Source organism: Podarcis filfolensis (genome assembly GCF_964270895.1).
Source record: "Podarcis filfolensis genome assembly, chromosome: 2".
Taxonomy (NCBI): Eukaryota; Metazoa; Chordata; class Lepidosauria; order Squamata; family Lacertidae; genus Podarcis; species Podarcis filfolensis.
In genome coordinates this window covers 12,303,476-12,317,213 of record NC_139605.1, presented here as the reverse complement: position 1 = coordinate 12,317,213, position 13,738 = coordinate 12,303,476, and the positions used below count along the sequence as shown (strand labels likewise).

The 13,738-nt window shown below is 45.5% G+C and overlaps 1 protein-coding gene across 1 annotated transcript in view; it reads right to left on the bottom strand.

Moving 5' to 3' along the window:
* Window positions 1-4,555: 4,555 nt before the first annotated feature.
* The window catches only part of PPT2 (palmitoyl-protein thioesterase 2), a 52,035-nt gene continuing 42,852 nt past the window's right edge, over window positions 4,556-13,738 (bottom strand). Inside the window, exons 7-9 of the mRNA XM_083602614.1 lie at window positions 13,323-13,407; window positions 7,918-7,972; window positions 4,556-6,817 (exon numbers count right to left, since the gene is read on the bottom strand). Of these exons, the coding sequence (XP_083458740.1) occupies window positions 6,674-6,817; window positions 7,918-7,972; window positions 13,323-13,407 (284 nt within the window). The 3' untranslated portion in view covers window positions 4,556-6,673. The remainder of the gene's footprint in view (window positions 6,818-7,917; window positions 7,973-13,322; window positions 13,408-13,738) is intronic.

Genomic DNA, 13,738 nt, shown 5'->3' with positions numbered 1-13,738 from the left:
CGCCTAATGTTTTCTTGCTGCAGAGAGCAGTTGACGAGAAACCATTTCTTACATCCCTGTCACACTGTACATCTAAAGCATATTTTTTTATCGCCTTTAACCGTCATGGCTTCCCCCCAAAGAATCCTGGGACCTATAGTTCACCCCTCACAGAGCTACAGTTCCCAGCACCCTTGACAAACTACAGTCCCCAGAATTCTTTGGGAGAGCCTAAAGTTGTTAAAATGGTGTGAGGTGTATGTTGTGACCTTGGTGACATGATGGGGAAACCAGCCAATCGCTTCCCACGTGCTAGTTTCCAGTTCAAGCCTGAAACAGTTGTATCCCCCACACCTCTTGAGTCTGGCCCTGCAGGGGAAAAGAAATGTCTCGACTAAATGTAGCAAAGTGAACTTTGGGAGCAACCCCACCTCTCTAAAAAAGAAAATAAAAGTTTCCTTTTGTCTTCACTCTAAACCAGGCATCGGCAAACTCCGGCCCTCCAGATGTTCGGGACTACAATTCCCATCATCCCTGACTGCTGGGTCCTGTTAGCTAGGGATGATGGGAATTGTAGTCCCAAACATCTGGAGGGCTGGAGTTCGCCTATGCCTGCTCTAAACTGTACCTAATTTTGCAGACACAAGCTACAATGGACCTAAACAGAAGAGGGGGGCAGGAACCTCACATAAGGCAGCGTGAGAAATGCAGATTATATTAAAGCTTTTCAGGGATGCAAATAAGATTTAGAAAGAAAGAAACCACAGGGGCTGTAATAGTTCCTCTAAGTCTCATAGATCATGTGCTATTCACAGATATGTGCTTTTAGAACACGGGAAAATGAGAAACAATAGCTTTACATTGTGGGGAAAACTCACTTTTTTATCATTTTCATGCACTCTTCTCACTTGCTCTCGAGGACGCAATGCCAGGATCACCTGTTCTGCAAATGGTCTCCTCTGCTCATCCTCTCAAGGAACTTAATGGGAGGAATTGAATGTCCCGAGACAAAACAGATGCCAACTCAACGTTGCACTAAAATCGATGTGTCCCAGAAAGCATTTTGGCCAGTTGGAGCAATCGCTGCTTCTCCTCCCCTTGTGTGCTGTTTTATTTGACCTCTCCGCGGCCGCCACCCCAAGCCAATTTTGAGGGTGAATAGAGGGGGAGCACTATTACAAAAGCCGAAGCCCACGCACATGGCTTTTGCTGATGGGACTCATTAGCTGAGTCATTCCCACCACTGTAACTAGGCTGGGATAGCTCAGTCGGTAGAGCACGAGACTCTGAATCTCAGGGTTGTGGGTTTCAGTCCCACATTGGACAAAAGATTGAGAAAAATAGGGCTGGAGTGTCTGGATTGCGGTTAGAAATGTACATACCCTCTGGAGTGCGTCTTCAAAGCAGCCCCCAAATTGCAGCAACCCCAATCTGAAAAGGGTTTCAGCAGCTGCTCAGAGGTGCCGTATTTTTCGCTCCATAGGGCGCACCAGACCATAGGGCACACCTAGTTTTTAGGGGGGGAAATAAAGAAGCTTGCGGGGCTGGGGGCGCACTCCGAAGGCTTGCGGATAGCTGCCTGAAGCCCGGGGAGCGCAGCACAAACTGGCGCTGCGCTCAGGGGGTTTCAGGCAGCCTTGCCTCCACTCCCGGAGCTTCCCCCGACCCCAGCCCCCAAAACAGGTCAGGGAGTGGCGGTCCCTTCTCCCTCCTGCGGAAAAGCCCTCCAGAAGCTCTTGGGGGCTTTTCCTGCCTGCCTCCCCCCCTGCATTCGCTCCATAGGACGCACAGACTTTTCCCCTTAGTTTTTAAGAGGGAAAAAGTGCATCCTATGGAGCAAAATATACGGTAACTTATGCCACGCTGAGGACACAAGCAAGTACCAGATTCATGCTGAGCAGCCGCCAGATCTCCTTGCCACACAACCAGATCACCCCACCCTCACAATCCTTCTGGAAGTGGGATGGGCGGTTGTGTAGGGAACTCCTTGCCACAGACTCGCCATCCAACTCAGGGTAGTCCACAACTTGCCACCCTAGGAGCAAGCCTGTGTGAACCCCCGCCAAACTCCTTGAACGATTAACTGGTCTAGCACCTCTTTCCTCCACATCCAGATATGGGAGGCAAGCACGAGGCAGGAGGACCACATCCTAAATTTGAAAAACATGACTTCCCTGCAAAGAATATTGGGAACTGTAGTTTACACCCACCAAGCTATAATTCCCAGCACCCTCAACAAACCACAGTTCCCAGGATTCTTTGCGGGAAGCTGTGTGCTTTAAATGTAGTAGGTTGCAGCAATGGCCACTGTTCCAGAAGTCTTACTTTTAAATCAGGAGGTAGGCCTAAATGACAGCAGCTCATGCAGAAATTAAAGGGGTGCGATTCTCTGTTCTGACTCGTACACATTCCAAAGGAAAGGTTTTCAGGTGTAACAACAGCACCCGCACTTCCAATTTTAACAACAACAACAACAACAACAACTAAAAGCATGCCTTGGCCATCAGAAATCTGGGGGACACTTACTTCTACTAATTCAAGCCAGATCCAAAATGTGTACTGCTTCAACTTTCCATATGATAAAAACAAATATTCATGCCAAAAGCATTTCCTTATCCCTTATCCTATATTATCTACATGGCAAAAATAACCCAAAAAACCTTCAAGACATTGCATGTGAGAACGCCAAAAAAAATACCGTATTTTTTGCTCTATAAGACTCACTTTTTCCCTCCTAAGAAGGAAGGGGAAATGTGTGTGCGTCTTATGGAGCGAATGCAGGCTGCGCAGCTATCCCAGAAGCCAGAACAGCAAGAGGGATTGCTGCTTTCACTGCGCAGCGATCCCTCTTGCTGTTCTGGCTTCTGAGATTCAGAATATTTTTTTTCTTGTTTTCCTCCTCCAAAAACTTATGGTCTTATGGTCTGGTGCGTCTTATAGAGCGAAAAATACGGTGAATAAAATCTTAAGCTTCTGCAGAACTGTACTGTACTGTAACAATGCCGCTAAAATCCACACTAGTGGCTAGTAAATTATGAACCCCTCAAAACAGCCCCCACTCCCAAGTTCTGTTAATTTCACACACAAATGTCCATCAATTTTCCTAACTATTTGAGCCTCAAAATAATAATAATTATTATGATGAACATTTCTGAAGGTGAAGTCCTGAAACAAAGTACAATCTGAAACAAACCCAAGTGACTTCGTTGGGGCTATGTTCACATGTGGAAAAGTACAGAACATGCTTTGCAAAAAAAAACACCCAAATGCGTATTTTTTAAAAGGTCCTTATTCTATTATTAGGACCTCCAGTCCTTGGCACTTCCTGCTAGAAGGATCTTAAGACCTTTGCTAAAACTGGACAGCTGCATGGGGAGGCAGTGCCAAATGTTTGCAACCGAATGCCAAGGCTTTACCTCACCGACCGTGGCCCAAAATGCAATGCTTTACTCTCTGCCACCCCCCCCCCCGGGTGAAGGAAACGCATCCATTCACTTATATCAGGGGTCAGCAACCTTTTCCAGCAGGGGGCCGGTCCACTGTCCCTCAGACCTTGTGGGGGCCGGACTATATTTTGAAGGGGAAAAAAGAGAACGAATTCCTATGACCCACAAATAACCCAGAGATGCATTTTAAATAAAAGGACACATTCTACTAGTGTAAAAACATGCTGATTCCCGGACCGTCTGCGGGTCGGATTGAGAAGGTGATTGGGCCACATCCGGCCCCCGGGCTTTAGGTTGCCTACCCCTGACTTATATGGAAAAAGGAATGGGGCACACTCAAGAGCACCACTGTCAGTCTGCCCCACTGTCCACCTGCTCTCTGCTATCCCAGACCTGCCTGCCTTCTTATGTACAACCAGAGGGTGGCACTGCCGTTCAGCTTTCACCTGCTTAGTGCTGCCCCCTATAGGACTCGGCAGGGAGGAGGATGGGGACAAAAGTAGAATTCGTTGGTTCTGCCTGCCATTGGCTCCGGCGCCACCTACTGCCGGCCTCCCTCCTTCCTGCCCTATCAGTCCCAATGTCAACCAGCCAGCACTGGAACAAGGATTTTTGCACCTTAAGCAAAGATGGGAGTTCGGTGCAAATGTAGCCTTCTTCTGGTGCTCCGACAGCAAACCGAAAACGCTATTCACGCCAAGGGAGAAAATCGGAGGAAGTCCTCAGTACCTCACAGCAATCTGGCACCTCAAATATTTATCACCTCCACTAGCTGCACTTTTACTTTGGAATATAGTGATACCTCGGGTTAAGTACTTAATTTGTTCCGGAGGTCTGTTCTTAACCTGAAACTGTTCTTAACCTGAAGCACCACTTTACTTTAGCTAATGGGGCCTCCTGCTGCTGCCGCACCGCTGGAGCATGATTTCTGTTCTCATCCTGAAGCAAAGCTCTTAACCCATGGTACTATTTCTGGGTTAGCGGAGTCTGTAACCTTAAGCGTATGTAACCTGAAGCGTATGTAACCCAAGGTACCACTGTAGTGAGGATTTTCCTCAACTCTACAATCTACCTTGCTTGCCATACGTTACAGCAAAACCCAAAGTTTTGCACCTTTCGGCTGATTTATGCAAATAATAATATTTTTTTTAAAATCCAGGCAGCCTGTACAAACAAACTCAAACTTTGCATGATGAAATCTGAATATTGCCCATTTGCTTGCTAGCTGGGCTATATAAACAGCTCTGGTCATCACCTCATCAAAGGAAGAACGTCAAAACACATTAAGAGCCAGCTGATTGACGTAGCAGACGGAATGAAAGGGAGGGATAAGGAGTCTGGGTGGCCTGACTTCCGATTGCAGGCCTGTGTGGGTCACATTTCTAGATGTTCCCCTGCTAAAAAGCCCCTTCTGTAGCATGCAGGCAGCTAAGACAACAGGTAAAGCGCTAAGCTAAGCATTTCTCTCCAGTGTACCGGTTTACTACATAAAGGATTTGTGTGTTTCTTTTATGTGGAGGAGCATTCAAAAACACAGCTTCTCTCCACGCTGCTAGAAGTGGAGCAGTCTAGCGTTCCATTCTCTCATTCCACATAGCTTGTAAAACATTTCCAAGAATAATTATTCCCCTCAAGCCTCACCAAGTGCAGCTGAAAGTGAACCCTGTCTTGTCTTCATTTCCTTTCTCATTTCCTTTTTCAAACTCCAGCTGAGTTGAGTATACACTTTAAGGCACATTCTTTTCCGCAGTTTGTTAAGGGCTGCTGGGAATCTTAACTCTGTGAGGGGTAAACGACAGCGCCTGTAATTATTTGAGGAAATGAATGTGCTTCACATAAACACAGCCTGGATCCACAGTCAGTGTTAAACCTGAGTCCTATTGCATTATGTCCTATTGTACCTTGGTGATAGTAAGAGTTAATACTGTAGCAGACGGGGGGGGGGAATCTGTGGCCCTTCGCATCTTGGGGGACTCCAACTTCCATCAGCCCAAGCAGCATGGCCGGCAGTCAGGGATGATGGAAGTTGTAGTCCCAAAACATCAGAAAGGGCACCAGTTTTCCCTCCAAGAGATGAGGGTACCTTAGCAGATGCTCCCCCAAAATCAGCCAGCAGCTGTCTCTTAACAGCTGTCACTGGGTGGTTTAAGCACATATCATTTTTTAAAAAATATAGACAACAGAGCAAACGACGAAGCTTCTGTCTACACTGATTTTTGTTGCTAACCTGAGTTTCTGAGGATGTGCTTCTAAAGGAGGAGGGGAAATATACACATTTCTAATAAATACATATTGCCTTTCCATTTAGTCAATAATTTAAAATATTTGTCTTGATCTATGATTGGAGGACTAAGCTCTGAAGCCCCTTCCAACATTGCCGTGCAAACAAAGAGACAAGCAAATTACTGAAAAAAATTGAAAGCCTGAACCATTAGATGATTTTGTGGTGACGCCTACATGGTTAAAATTTGAAAATGCCAGGGAACTGGAGTTTTGGTAAAATACTACACACTGGCCCATCTTCTCTGTTGAAATGTCAAAGCAGAAATCTCAACTTATCTCTGCAAAATAATGTTAGCTTGTTGAAACTTTCCCACAATTAGTTTCTGTCACCTTTCTGGAAGTTTAGTCCCCATTAGAAAGAGTATTCAGATTTTTGCCAGAAAGAATGTGATGTCTTTTTTAAAAGTCCAATTGAAAAGGCATTTTCTAAATCCAACCTTTTCAGTGTTAGAATTTCAAAGAGAAATATGGCCAGCTTCCACAAGGCATAGATTTCTGCAAGAGGTTCGGAACCGGGAAATATGAAATAGGAACATTGAATTTAAACGTAATACATTTCCTGTTTTCAGTCTCTTTGCCAAATTCAGCACCTAAATCCCCCTCCCCCAATTCTTCTCAAGTATTTGATCCTGCTGAATTGTCCTTTTGCGGTTTTTCCTGCAGCTTTCATAGCTCAGAGCTGCCAAAAATTAAAAAATGGCACAGTCATTTCCTGCCCTGCAGCCCCCTGGAACCCCCCAAACTGCTCCCAGTCTTCACCAAAAGGTCCTGCAGGAAAAAAAGGTTTCTTCCACTATGAAAGAAAATATCAACCATCCTAAAAATAAAAACGAAACAAAAAAGCTATAGGTAACAAAAGCGGGGTTTCTTCTCAGTTGGGAAGAAATGCCAAGATGAGGTACCACAGCGCATCTCGGTTTAGGACACTCTCCTCCTCTGCCAGCTTCTCCTCAAGTCCCCGCCAGCTACGTCAACCATTTGGCAATGCAAGTATCATAAACTGTGAGGTTGGAATGCCAGTTTGTGTGGGTGACGCCTGGCATTTTGTAAAAAACGATGTCGCCTCGAGCGTCCAGAGTCTTCAAGCCAAAGGTATCCAGCAGGTAGACCTGAGAGAAAGAAGGAGAAACGAGATCATTTAAACTCCTGCTCAAAAAATAAGAATAATTTTAAAAAATGCCCTGTCATGAAGCTGAAGACAAAACCAGTTGCGTGGGATTTTTTTACCAGTTAATATGTCGCTTGGTTGTGCCTTTAGATTGTAACGTGCAAGAGGCACGTACCTTTCCACAAGATTTTGAGGTCCTGGTTCTTACACACGTGTTCTAACTAGGCCAGGAATGCTTTGAGTTTCCTCTGATATTTCAAATCCAGAGGCATCCCCCCCACCAGACTTCAGGAGCCATTTTGAAGGTCTTATGGAAGAAAACCAGCCTAGAAATATTTACATTCAAAATCTAGGCCTTTAGGTAGGTTGATGAGGAGCCGACTTGCAATTGAGAGGAACATTCTAAGATATATACAGTGGTACCTTGGTTCTCGAACTTAATCCGTTCCAGGAGTCCGTTCAACTCCAGAAATGGTTCGAAAACCAAGGCACTGCTTCCGATTTGCTGAGGAGCTTCTGGCACACAAGCAGAAGCCGCGTCGGACACTCGGCTTCTGGAAAACGTTCGCAAACCGGAACACACACTTCTGGGTTTGCAGCGTTCAGGAGCTGATTTGTTTGAGAGCCAAGCCGTTTGAGTACCAAGGTACCACTGTGTGTGTGCGCACGTTTAAAAATATCAATGGAAATCCAAGTTAAAAACAAGATATTAAAAATTCAAAACATCCTCCTTTCCCAATACAGTGGATGCTCGGGTTGCGAACATGATCCGTACGGGAGGCACGTTCGCAACCCGCAGCATTCGCAATCCACAGCGCCACGTCTGCGCACGTGCAGGTTGCAATTCGGCGCTTCTGCGCATGCGCAAAGTGTGATTTAGTGCTTCTGTGCATGCACGAGCGCCGAAACCCAGAAGTAACCCGTTCCGGTACTTCCGGTTTTGGTGCGGTGCGCAACCTGAACACACGCAACCTGAAGTGTCTGTAACCCGGGGTATGACTGTACCAACTTCCTTTCCAAGTAAACCAAAATGTACATTTCTTTCGACGTGCTGCTGCCCCTGGCTCCGTCCCCCCAATTAGGCAGTCTAGCCTCACTCACCGGCTGTGATGTCATATTTCTCACATTCTCGTTATCATCATAGAAGGCAAACAGACTGCAGGGAGAAGAGGGAAGAAAGAGGTTTCATTACAAGGACAGTGCTTGATCCCTCTCTCTCTCTCACACACACATTCAGGGCTGAGATCCGACCCCATGACCTAAAACTCTTAATTAAGAACCGCTGCCTGGGTTTGCTTTCTTCCTCCTCCCTCCCCAATCCTTTTTCCTTTTGTGTCACATCTTTCAAATTGTGAAGGCTGAAAGCCACACTGGGAGTCTTTCTTGGCTGAAGGCCGGAGCGAAAATGCTTCAAATAAACCAATTCTGTGATAAGACCTGTCAGGGAACTGCTATCAGCTCAGAGGCGAGAGGTGGACGGGTTACAGGGAGCCTCCAAAGATCGTGGGAAGCAGCACTTTCTCCGCGGAGGAGGGAAGCCCCGCCTCTAGTGGGGAAGAGATGCAGGGCTCGGAGGATGCAAGAGAGAGCCAAGACACCATGCATGAGCAAAGCGGGGGGGAGGCAGGTCCCCCTTTAGCCACGCCCTCTCTGCACAGTAGGTTTACGCGCAGAGAGGGGAGGCGTCGGATGGGGGTCAAGAGACTACTCTGCTAGGGAAAGTTTAAGGACTGCCCACTCTCAGATTCTGCTAGTGACTGAGCAAGACATGGAATTGAGACGTTCTGCACTGTAAATGTTTCTGCACCAATAATAAAGCCTTTGAAAAGACCAGTGGGGATCTTGCCCGTTCGCTCTCGAGCAACCACGCTGGTAGGCATAACAAGGCCCATATGAAAAGTATACACCTGCAATTTTATCCCGACTAATAAGTCCATGAAAGTTACCAGCTAGTCACCTACACATGTCTTTTGATGCCTAAAATCTTTTGATGCCTAAAAGAATTGATGCCTTAATCTTTTGATGCCTAAAAACAAAGAATAAATTCATTTCCTATTGATTTTTTTGTGGGGGGGGGTGTGCATTGAAGGTTTCCCTCCCTATTTGTCAGGAGGCAATTCCTATCTGCCACGGATGAGAGACAGTTTTGCTTACATGCCTGCTGCAGTCCTGTTTTGTTTGCTGTTTGTTGCTGCACTCTACAGCGGTTTGAATATATTCTCCCTACGTTGGAGCACCTACCACTACAATATTGCTGGACATTGACTACTGTGCCTTCATCAGGGTGTTCCCTGACAGCAATTTATTCCGCTTACTATTTCTTGTTTATGAACTTTTGCATAACTATGCATATATTATATGTGGGTGCTTATGATTTATGACCTAACTATTGATAATACAGTATTAGCCACGTGCTGCGTTTGGATTTGAGCATATATATATTGGACAAACAGGCCAAACCTTACGCCAAAGAATAAACGGACATAAATCGGACATCAAGAATCACAAGACAGAGAAACCAGTAGGAGAACACTTCAATCTCCCAGGACATTCTATACAAGATCTCAAAGTAGCTGTATTACTACAAAGGAATTTCAGAAATAGACTGGAAAGAGAAGCTGCTGAATTGCAACTCATTACCAAACTTAAAACCATGGAGAGACCTGGTCTGAACAAAGACATTGGATTCTTATCTCATTATACATGACAAAGCCATTTTTCACCTTCTCACCCCTTGCTTTTTCCTGTAAGACCTATTGCAGTCGTTAAGAGTCGTCAACAGGCTCATCACAGCTATCTGCCAATCACCCATTCCCACCACCCTTCTGAGTAATACCCCTCCCCACCTTCTCACTATATAGAAGGATCTGGCAACTTCCGTTTCAGTGTATCTGAAGAAGTGTGCATGCACACGAAAGCTCATACCAAGAACTAACTTAGTTGGTCTTTAAGGTGCTACTGGAAAAAAAAAATTGTTTTGGATTTGAGCAGTACAGGATATAGCATGCAGGTTGTAAAATTAACACCCTGCAATATTTCAAGATTTTTGTTTCCTTTTGCAAAATTCAGTATATTTCAGGGCAGCATCACCCCCACTTTTTTTTAAAATGCCCACATCTATTAAGGGATTTCACCACTTAAAAGAGAGGCACTGTGGCAGTGCTGAATTTCTCTCTCGCAAATACCGTATTTTTCGCCCTATAGGACACACTTTTTCCCCTCCAAAAATGAAGGGGAAATGTGTGTGCATCCTATGGGGCGAATGCAGGCTTTCGCTGAAGCCTGGAGAGTGAGAGGGGTCCCACGGTTTGCGGAGAGCTGCCTGCACCCCGAAGCCTGGGCACGCTGAGCAGTCGCGCCCGGGCTTCGGATAGCTCTGGGGCTTCCCCTGCCTGGGGGGGAAATAAAATTTTTTTTCTTTGTTTCCCCCCCAAAAAACTAGGTGTGCCCTATGGGCTGGTGCGCCCTATGGGGCGAAAAATACGGTATTTATACCTAGCAAAGGAAGCTCCCTCATATACTGAATCAGACCATTGGGTTCATTTAACTCAGTATTGTCGACACTGCCCAGGATCTGAGACAGGTGTTTCTTTCAGCCCTACATGGAAATCCTGGGGGTTGAAGCTGGGACTGTTTTATTCCAAAGCACAAGCTCTGCTACTGAGCTACAAACCTGCTCTACCTACTCTCAAGGTAGCTTATCTGAAATACAACAAAGCAAGCAATGAAAGTTAGGATACAAGACAAAATCAGCATCTTTCTGTATGCAACAACAGCAGCGAGAACGTTGGTAGCCAGTCACTGGAAAGGAAATTATATCCCAACAAAAGGGGAATGGTTAAGTAAACTATGTGAGTACCTGGAGTTAGCAAAACTGATGGATTTAATAAGGCATAAATCAAAAATTAGAATTCAGAAACAATGGTAATGTTTAAACGGATATTTATACAAGCCGGGCTCAAATATGAAAGTTTGGTTGTGCCTAGATTAACCTTGTGAAGAATATAAAGATTTGACTGATTATGAAAGAATCTAAGGGAGGGAAATGACTTAAGAACAGATGTGAAGGCGGGCGAGATAACTAAGAGATGTGCGGTGAATGCGGTGGAAGTCTGTTATAATATTTTAACTAAGATTTATATATTGTAATGTTTGAAGCATGAATTTGGTAATAGCATTGGTTATGAAAAGTATTTTCTTTTTTCAGTTTGCATTTTGGAAAACATGTATATAAATGTGTTTACAGTGTTATGTATTATTTTTTGTTTCTTTTCCTTTTCTTGTAAAATTCAATAAAAATTAATAAAAAAAGAAAATTAGGATACAATACTGGGGGGGCGGGGGCCAGAACCAGCAGCAAAGAAAGCGTACACAGTATCAATGGCCTAGGAATACAACAGGGATTCTGCACGAAACCTAAAAAGCATTACGGCAGGGGGTCAGAGGAATAGGCAGCCCTATCTGACTTCAGAACGGGGACTTTCCAAAGCTGGCCCTCCAACAACGATCTCAACAGTGAGACAGGTTCGTAATCTGGGCTCTGGGCTCTGATTCACAAGCCTAAAAGCCTTATGGCCTTATCGGCAAGTCCGAATGGCGTCTCTGCATTGATAGCATATGGGTGGGGTGGGGGGAAGAGTGACAGAGAAGGCAGAAATCTGTGCTTGGAAACAAAAGCCTTATCCTCATTTATTATCAGTTTATTATCCTGCTCTACTGTTGGGGCATAAGCCGGCGAATGAGTCAGCAGACAGGCTGGAGAGAAATCAAAACAGAAGTGGCACCGAGAGTTTTCACTCTTACACATGCAGGAAGCTAGAAAGGATCCTTCAGCACAGAAGTGAGAGAAGTGGCTCTGTCTGGTACAGTGGTACCTCGGGTTAAGAACTTAATTTGTTCTGGAGGTCCGTTCTTAACCTGAAACTGTTTTTAACCTGAAGCACCACTTTAGCTAATGGGGCCTCCTGCCTCGCCGCACTATTTCTGTTCTCATCCTGAGGTAAAGTTCTTAACCCGAGGTACTATTTCTAGGTTAGCGGAGTCTGTAACCTGAAGCGTCTGTAACCCGAGGTACCACTGTAAAACAAATCCAGTCTTCATTTACTCATATTATTGGGACTTTAAACTGTATTTAACGCACACACCCAACGCATAAACATAGCTCAGGAACACTTGTCTCTAACCCCGCGGTTTTTAAGCAGAGTTTGGATGGCCATCCGTCATGGATGCTTTGGTTGGGATCGCTGCATTGAGGGGGGGGTTGGACTAGATGACCCTCAGGGTCCCTTGCAGTGTGGTGTAGTGGTTAAGAGTGGTAGTCTCGTAATCTGGTGAACCGGGTTTGCGTCTCCGCTCCTCCACATGCAGCTGCTGGGTGACCTTGGGCCAGTCACACTTCTCTGAAGCCTCTCAGCCCCACTCACCTCACAGAGTGTTTGTTGTGGGGGAGGAAGGGAAAGGAGAATGTTAGCCGCTTTGAGACTCCTTCAGGTAGTGATAAAGCAGGATATCAAATCCAAACTCTTCTTTATGTTGTTGGTCTCCAACTCCCATCAGCCCCAGCCAGCATGGCCAATGGTGCAGGATGATGGGAGTTGTAGTCCCAGAAGGGTAACATATAGCCTGTCCCTGATCTACTTCATCAAGATCTGAATCTCCGCCTCTCCCCCTTATGGCTTCCAGGTGCCATAAGAAAGCTGCAGAGATAGCGCAGGATAGTGCGCACCCCAGAAATGATCTCTTTCAGCTTCTGCCTTCTGGAAGAAGGTAAAGAGTTATAAAGACTAGGACTAGCCGCCTGAGAAACAGTTTCTATCCAAATGCGATTTTGATTTTAAATGCAGTGTAAGGTAGCCTCTATGGGAATATATTGTATTTAAAAATGGGGTATCAGAGTTTTTAGGGGGCAAACCAGGTTGGGATAGCTGGGATAGCAGGCTTGTTGGTTTTTGAATGTCTTATGTAGATTTTTTCAATTTCGTTGTGCTGTATGGGACAATGACAATAAGATTGTCGTATCGTATGTATGGAAGTGAGAGCTGGACCATAAAGAAGGCTGATCGCCGAAGAATTGATGCTTTTGAATTCTGGTGCTGGAGGAGACTCTTGAGAGTCCCATGGACTGCAAAAAGATCAAACCTATCCTTTCTGAAGGAAATCAGCCCTGAGTGCTCACTGGAAGGACAGATCCTGAAGCCGAGGCTCCAATACTTTGGCCACCTCATGAGAAGAGAAGACTCCCTGGAAAAGACCTTGATGTTGGGAAAGATGGAGGGCACAAGGAGAAGGGGACGACAGAGGACGAAATGGTTGGACAGTGTTCTCAAAGCTACCAGCATGAGTTTGACGAAACTGCGGGAGGCAGTGGAAGACAGGAGTGCCTGGCGTGCTCTGATCCATGGGGTCACGAAGAGTCGGACCCGACTAAACAACAACAACAATCATATTGTATCGTATTGTATCTCACCCTGGGTGAAAGGGTCTTCTCGCGGCTTACTAAAGCTCACCTGGACTGCCATGGCGTGATTACACCGTCATCTGGACCCCCAATCAGAACCATCTTTCGGATCCGCAGGAAGTTTCTCTTCCAGGCTGTATTGGGAGAGAGAGAGAGAGGCAAAAGATTCAGAAATCTGGTCACAAAAGTCACTGTGGAGACTCTTCTCCTATGTCCCATGTTCTCCTCCTTCCTCTGCCCCTGACAGAGAACAACCAATCTCTCCTCACTCTGAATTCTCTGAGATGTGAAAGGAAGTTGGACCTGAGTTAATCTACATAATTTGCTCCTGTAAGAGGTAGTGATGGCCAGCAACTTAAATTTTATTATGGCCTCACAAATTGGTGTGGGAAGGTGGGGACAGAAACAAATGAGAAACTGAAAGAACACAAAACTGATAGATGTTCCCATTTCCTACTGATCTCA